At 34.2% G+C, this 7,815-nt stretch overlaps 1 protein-coding gene across 1 annotated transcript; it reads left to right on the top strand.

The window, feature by feature from the left end:
* On the top strand, positions 1 to 3,724 carry LOC127716491 (BTB/POZ domain-containing protein 17-like). The gene is made up of 2 exons (XM_052222718.1): positions 1 to 62; positions 2,285 to 3,724. The coding sequence occupies exon 2, from the start codon at positions 2,288 to 2,290 to the stop codon at positions 3,554 to 3,556; it is 1,269 nt and encodes a 422-aa protein (XP_052078678.1). The 5' UTR covers positions 1 to 62; positions 2,285 to 2,287; the 3' UTR covers positions 3,557 to 3,724.
* The last annotated feature ends 4,091 nt before the right edge of the window (positions 3,725 to 7,815 follow it).

Genomic DNA, 7,815 nt, shown 5'->3' with positions numbered 1-7,815 from the left:
GTTCGCATTTTAATGACTTCTTTTATTTACACAATGACTTCTAAGGAAAGAACTATACCTCAGTAAGTAGTATTTGGTGTTTTATTTGAATTTATGTGACGATTCTTAACATTAGAAACTTGACCACTTACCTTTTCATGAAGTTTCCAAAACCTTTGGTTCTGGTAAGTTACTTCGCAAAGTCGTGTTTATATTTTCTATTTATATGAAGTTGAGTTATATCGGAAAAAATACATGTGGTCATCCTTGTTAAATATCTCCGATAAGGTAATAAATGAATAGTTTATTGTCATATAAATCGTAAGAGATTTGTGTCAAAATGAACAGAGGGAAAAAATCAAACACAAAAGGACCGGGAAACACATCAAAATTACCATGTCTGCCTCTACATATGGGACCATGCATACCTCTGAGTCTGGTAACATGTCTGCCTCTACCTCTGGTACTATGCATACCTCTAGACTACGTCTGGTACAATGTCTGCCTCTACCGCTGGGACCATGCATAACGTCTGGTACCATGTCTGTCTCTACCATTGGTACCATGTCTGCCTCTACCGCTGTAACCATGCATAGTAGAGGCCATGCCTACCTTTACTTCTGGTACCATGGCTGACGTGGATAATTTCTTAATGCTCTGGAATGGTAAACAGTTCCTGCATAGGTGACACCGTCGTGTAATCCTTTGCAAGTAAAATGTCGGTAATCAGGGGCGAGGGGGACGTAGAGGTCGTACACCCCCTTTGATTTGAATATATACGCTAGGCAGTATTTATTGGGCTTTCTTCAATTACGCCCCTCCTTTAAAAAATCCTGGATCCACCCTGGTGATAAGTCGTATCCGATGATGTCACAATCGAGGAAGAAAGAGGTGTTCTGGCTACAAGTGTTAAATATTCGAGGTTATCTACTAAATCGGTTATGAAATGATGGAGGTTTAATTTCATATTTGTATTCGAGCGACATCATGCCCCTGCATGGAAGCCTTTAGTTTGGTTTAACATATTTTACTACTACTTTATGTGTTTTTATTAATATAATTTATACTCATGTTTTTTTCTATTAAAAATATTGTTATAACATATAATGGCAGTTTAACTATTTGTAGTTCAGATCTTGCAAAAAAGGCAAGAAAAGTTTTATTTGCTATTAATTCGTACTCATCAGGTTTTGGACAACTTCCTGTGAGAGTGTCCTGCAATCTTTTTGAAACATTGGTTAAACCTATACTAACTTTTAATAGTTAAATATGTTATATGGACACTTGTATTCGATCAGTGTATAGAGCTAAACTGCGAGCCTTTAAAAATAACTTAACACCAGACGTCATTCATTTTATTGATAAAACTATTTTAGAAAAAAACCAGCTGCATTTTGTTAAACAAGCACTGGGAAAAAAAAGAAGCTCAACAATTCTAGCTGTAAGAAATGAACTAGGACTTCTGCCATTAGACACTTTTATAAAACCCCAAACCATGATGTACCTATTTAGATTAAATATTGAAAATCTAAACCCACTTCTTAATGAAGCATTTATCCTTACTAAAAAATTACATACTGAAGGAACAAACTCTTGGAATACTTTTGCAAAAAATGTGTCACAAGAAATAAATATTGACATCAAACTTGTTGAAAAAGCTTAAACTTTAAAACAGACTAAAAAGTAACACCCAAATTTAAAAAATGTTCTATTAACTATTATCAAACTCTTATTAATGATAAAATAAACAACCTGAATGAAAATAATAAAATATATCTATATAAATTTCTTAAATCTAACCAAATAACCAAATGGAATACCATCTATCTCACCCATACAAAGAAACAAGAAAAATGTTAACCAAATGTATAGAATAAGCGATCATTGTCTTTTAATAGAAACTGGAAGATACTAGAATACAGAAATATCAAGAAATGAAAGAAAATGTAAAATTTGTAAAATATTAGATGATGAATTCCATTTTTTCTTTAACTGTAAAATTAACAAAAAAATTATGTAGAAAACTGTACCGATTTTAATACACTTAAAACTTAAACCGATACACTCGCGATTATAGTAAATGCATCAACACCCAATGATAGTAAAGCAGTCGTTTCTATTATTAAAGAGTCATTAGAACCGAGGAAAGGAGACCAATAACTGTTCAGGTATCTTAATATTGCTGAGGTTTTCTTATGTTTGTTTTGTGTTTGTATTGCTATGACCAAAATTGGTTTTTGTTTGTTTTGCAACAAAGAATTTATAAAAATAAAAATGGTTAACAAAATTTTTCCTTTTTTTCTAGAAAATGGAAGAACACGAGCAAGAGAATGATGATGAGCATGAGACAAATTTAAAAGATGAACGAAGTTTCATAGAAAATATTTCTAAATTTTATGGTCAGACAGATCTTCGTGATATAACATTAAACATAGGTGACGATTCATACTCCGCTCACCAGTTTGTGCTGGCCAAAGATAGTGATGTGTTTCGTGCAATGCTTTACGATGACAACTGGTCAAAGGACAATCAAACAGAACTAGCGCTTAGTGAGACTCCAGAATGCCGTGCCGTTTTTGATAAATTTTTACGTTATTTTTATACTGCCGATATATCTGTGACCGTGGAGTCGTCTGTAGGTATTCTTTGTTTGGCAGATAAATACTGTGTAACATCACTCAAAAATCTATGTACACAGTATATGATTGAAAAAGCCAAATCACCGAAAGTCAAAAATGCTTTGTCATGGTATGCATGGTCTAAAGCTTTAGGTCTAACAGAATTGATACAACAGTGTGCTCAAACTATAGCATGGAATACAGACACTTTACTTAAATTGAAAGAATGGCCTGGAATGGATTTTGATTTTGTGTCTGATATATTAAGAAACGAAGATTTGGTTCTTCAAAATGAATACCTCTTGTACGAGTCTCTTCTTCAATGGCTATTTCACGAGAGCCATAGGTCTGATCTACGAGAAAATGCGAATAAGTTATTTCCTTTGATTAGATTTCCACAAATGACTGTTAATCAGTTGTATCAGATTGAAAACTCCGATATCGTGGAACAGGAAGAATGTAAGGATGTGTTAAATAGTCTTGTTTGTAAGGCATACAGATTTAGATCACTATGTCCATCGCAGGGAGAACTCGATGTTATGTTTAACGAACCTTTTTACCTACCTCGTAATTACTTGGACTTAGTTGTGGACACCGTTCGAATGCAAAATACTCTTCGTTTTGGAATCCAGGTTGACGTTAAAACGTATGCAGGACCTGTACCTACAGACAGACGGGAAGGCGAATGGAAAATAACATACAGAAAGAACGGAGACAGCTGGACGCTGCAGATATTCTGTCACGATTCAGCTACCGTTAAATGTGAAGCAAGGGTCCAGGCAAGCGTTATAGTCTATGACGAAGACGAAAAAGTCATTCAAGTGGAACAAGTTCCAACATTTGTCTGTTCCCGTGGTAACAATCTAGCACTCAATTTGAATGTCAATAATCCTGATGATTCCAAATTGATGGCAATCATTCTGAAACCAGTTCCAAAGACCAGTGAAAATACGTCTTGATATTTAAATTACAGTGTGTTCTTTTGACCGTCACGGTTAAATGAGAAGTCGCATGTCCTGTTTAATTTAATTCTGAGTAATATTTTCAATTGGAAAAGGCAAATTAGTGTTCTAAATGTTATAGATGTATGTCCTTGGGTGATTGATGACAAGAGGATTTCTAATGAATGGAAGGGTTATCTTCTATTTCACCACAAATCATTGAAGGAATTTTGGTGGTTTGATATAAAATAAGGAGATATTTATTGATTTTCAATGAGACATCTATCCATCAGAGTCTAAATGATGTGAATGTAAGCAATTATATAGACCACCGTACGGTCTTCAACAATGAACAAAATACATACCGTAAATATAGTCGATATGAAAGGCCCGGCATGAAAAAATGTTGACAATTCAAAAGAGAAAACCAAAGGCCTGATTTATGAGAAAACAATGAACCACTGCAATGAACGAAAACCAATTTTGACAGACAACCACTGAATTACAGGCTCCTGACTTTGGGCAGGCACTTAAAGAATATGGCGAGCCGGGATTAATATGTTAGTAAGGCTTTGCTCATATCTAATTATGAAAGGCCGGATCTTGGCAATAAGCTGAAATCAAATATGCAAGACATACATTCAGTAATATTACTTTAAGAAATGTCTGTTAACGTCTTGTTAACGTCTAAAAGGTGTTGCTTGAAAATCAAGGGGATAAAAAAAATGCCTTATCAATCACCTTTTTAATATTAATGTCGTAATTAGTAGGCATCTTCTTCTTGAAGAAAACATCTATTTTTAAATCAGTTTAAAGGTTCAGTTAATGCTGTGATTGCCTATTATAACAATTAAATTATATAAGTTCAAAGAAAATGGACGTAACACTAAACTCTAAAACATATAAATGAACCAAAATAAAAAAAAAACATACAAGACTAACAAAGGCCAGATGTTCCTGACTTGGAACAGGCGCAAAATGCGGCGGGGTTAAACATGATTTGTGCAGTTACTGACACCTCAATTAAATAACATGTATACAAATAAATATTTGCTTTATTTGTACTTGTACTTGTACAAATAAAGTCTCTTGTTACTCCGCTTCCATATTGAGCAAACGGTATGGTCAATATTTCATTTCTTTATGGATAACAGTTCATTTAGGAGTTTTCTTCGTGGTCCGCTTGTAATCTATGTTGACTAATCCTGCAATCAGCCAACAATTGTACAAAGAACAGGTACACAAATAAAATTTTGCTGTATTTGTTCTTGTACAAAAAGTAAAATAACAAAAATACCGAACTCCGATGAAAATTCAAAACGGAAAGTCCCTAATCAAAAGGCAAAACGGAAAGTCCCTAATCAAATGGCAAAATCAAAAGCACAAACACATCAAACGAATAGATAACAACTGTCATATTTCTGACTTGGTACATGCATTTTCTTATGTAGAAAATGGTGGATTAAACCTGGTTTTATAGCTAGCTAAACCTCTCACTTGTATGACAGTCGCATAAAATTCTATTATATTGACAACGATGTGTGAACAAAACAAACAGACATAATAGGTAAAAATGTCAAAATAGGGATACAGCAGTCAACATTGGGTTATAATCTTAATCACTATAAAAACAAACAAATGTGTCAATAAAGAAACACAAAAAGGCATATAGACAAAGCACATTAGAAAAAATGAAAGACAAGAATACAAAAATTTACCATAGCACAAAAACACAATAGATATAAGAAGATGTGGTATGAGTGCCAATGAGACAACTCTTCATCCAAGTCAAAATTTATAAAAGTAAACCATTATAGGTCAAAGTACGGTCTTCAACACGGAACCCTGGCTCACACCGAACAGCAAGCTATAAAGGGCCCCAAAAATTACTAGTGTAAAACCATTCAAACGGAAAACCAACGGTCTAATCTATATATAAAACGAGAACCACTTATGAACCACATCAACAAACGACAACTACTGAACATACAATGACGGGATTTAAAGTACCGAGCCACGTCAAATGGATATCACCAAAAATAGACTAAACAGTAAAAGTAATATTCACAAATATAGTGTCCTGTTACCCCGCTTCCATGTTGAGCAGCGATAATGTGGATATTTCTTTTTGCGTAACACTTCATTTTGGGGTCCTCTTCCCGGTCTGCGTTTTAACTATGTCTTTTTTTTTAAATTACAGACGATGATTTGGATTTGAACAACTAAAGCTTCAAGTGTGCTGGGTGGTGTAAATTACAGGATAAAACAATATATGTACATTGTCTGAAATATTCTGAAATGTATTTGTACACATTACGAAACAGGAGAAAAGCTCGACGAGCCTCGTTTTCGTCCTGTTTCTAAAGCTCGTACAAATGAATTTAATACTTTCTGACAATGAACATATATTGTCTATTTATTTTGACAATAGTGTATGTTTAAACTAGCACGTGCTGTCATGAATGTTGAATTTTATTAAGAAATACAATTTGATATTGAAATGTCTCGCGATTGCTTTCAGCCAATCAAAAGTACGGCTTCAAGTATGAAACATACACGTAGAGGTAATTATACAAAACTATAACTTAGCACGAACACTTGATGCTTATTTTTTAATATCACTGAATTATGAAAATGAGGTCAAGTGAAATAAGCCAGACGAATATTTCAGACCATAAGCTATATTTTAACAGAATTGGATTATCTAGCTCGTCTACCTTTTGAAATCACGTTTAAGGTTTATAAAATTACTAAAAGCCGCAGTCGCCGATCACCCTGATTATCATCCTCAAGTCCCATTCGAGAGACTAAAATGACAAAAATGGCAAGATACAAGACAACCGAGGACGAGCTGTCCGACTTCGGACAGACGCATGCACATGTGGCGGTGTTAGTCTTTGATGAATCAACCATCCTCCAATAATCGCGATCTTTCTTCACCAGGCACTATTTAATTTTAGTAAGTAAAAATATCGTTTATACAGATTTTACCATATAAATATAAGAAAACCTGGTATGATTGTCAATTAGATAACTCTCCACCAGACACCAAATGACATTGTAATGATATATGATTTTTCCTTTGATCTCCAAATGAGTTTATGCCATTTAATTTTCTTTGTTGAAAAAATTATTTGTTTTTATAGTGATTAAGATCTGCTGGACCCCAATTTTTGATATTTCTACCTTTTATGTCTGTTTGCTTTGCTCACACATTATTGTCAATATAATGGAATTCGATGCGACTGTCATACAAGTGTGAGGTTAAGCTAGCTATAAAACCAGATTTAATCTACCATTTTCTACATACGGAAATGCCTGTACCAAGTCAGGAATATGACAGTTGTTTTCCATTCGTTTGATGTGTTTGCGCTTTTGATTTTGCCATCTGATAAAAGACTATCCGTTTTGAATTTTCCTTGGAGTTTGGTATTTTTGTTATTTTTCATTTCACTTCTATTATTTTTAGAAGAGTGCGTTAACTGAATTATTTTTTAGTTATTGCACTCTCCAATCCCGCCGTTGATCGTTGTCATAGGAATAGCAAATAATGGGAGGTGAAATAGACAAGTGCTCTAACTTTCACTTGATAAGTTATTATTGCACTGTCTAGCTCCGCCTCCTTGGACTAGTAAATACTGAAAGAATGAAATAAAATGTAATATCAATCATCTTTTAAAATTTCCCCATAAATTTAAATAAAATGCATACACAACAAATTATCTAAATATAAATTCGGATAGGGAACAGAGAATTCAAAGTAATTCAAATCCAAACCCTACCCTACCACAGGTCAAACTCCTAAACAAACACTTACTTAAAGCATTGGTTTCCTAAACTTAAGATAAATGGCGGAATGACCGAGGGGAGCTACAAGACGAAACAAACGTGGTATAGAAATCTTTAAACGAAGAAGCGATACTGATAAATGTCTTTATCAAATTATTTCAAATTTCAATAAATATCAAAAACTAACTGCAGATAAATGTAGGTCGCACATATCTAAAAAATATTGTGTAGGGGATACCATGTCTTCGATTTTCTCCCTTTCATAGCGACCCCACCCAGTGTGTTAAAGGAGACATTTGCATTTTGGTTGGATACCTGTTTTTATCGTATCAGAATAAATATTCCTAAACAATCATCTTCGCTAGCCAAGGGTTACGAACCAGTGGAGAGGAGGGGACTGGATCGTTACCCTTGACTAGCGAAGATGTAAACAATATGTTACTGGACGTTTAGTCATTTCTTCCACTTTACACAGGTATATCTCCGTC

This window comes from Mytilus californianus, unplaced genomic scaffold (assembly GCF_021869535.1).
Source record: "Mytilus californianus isolate M0D057914Y unplaced genomic scaffold, xbMytCali1.0.p SCAF_9, whole genome shotgun sequence".
In the NCBI taxonomy this organism is placed as follows: Eukaryota; Metazoa; Mollusca; class Bivalvia; order Mytilida; family Mytilidae; genus Mytilus; species Mytilus californianus.
Note: the sequence above shows the minus strand (reverse complement) of the source record. Positions and strands in the feature narration are given on the sequence as shown.

Bases quoted from the DNA above. Each gene is read 5' to 3' on its own strand.
- LOC127716491 (XM_052222718.1), top strand. From the start codon at position 2,288: ATGGAAGAACACGAGCAAGAGAATGATGATGAGCATGAGACAAATTTA.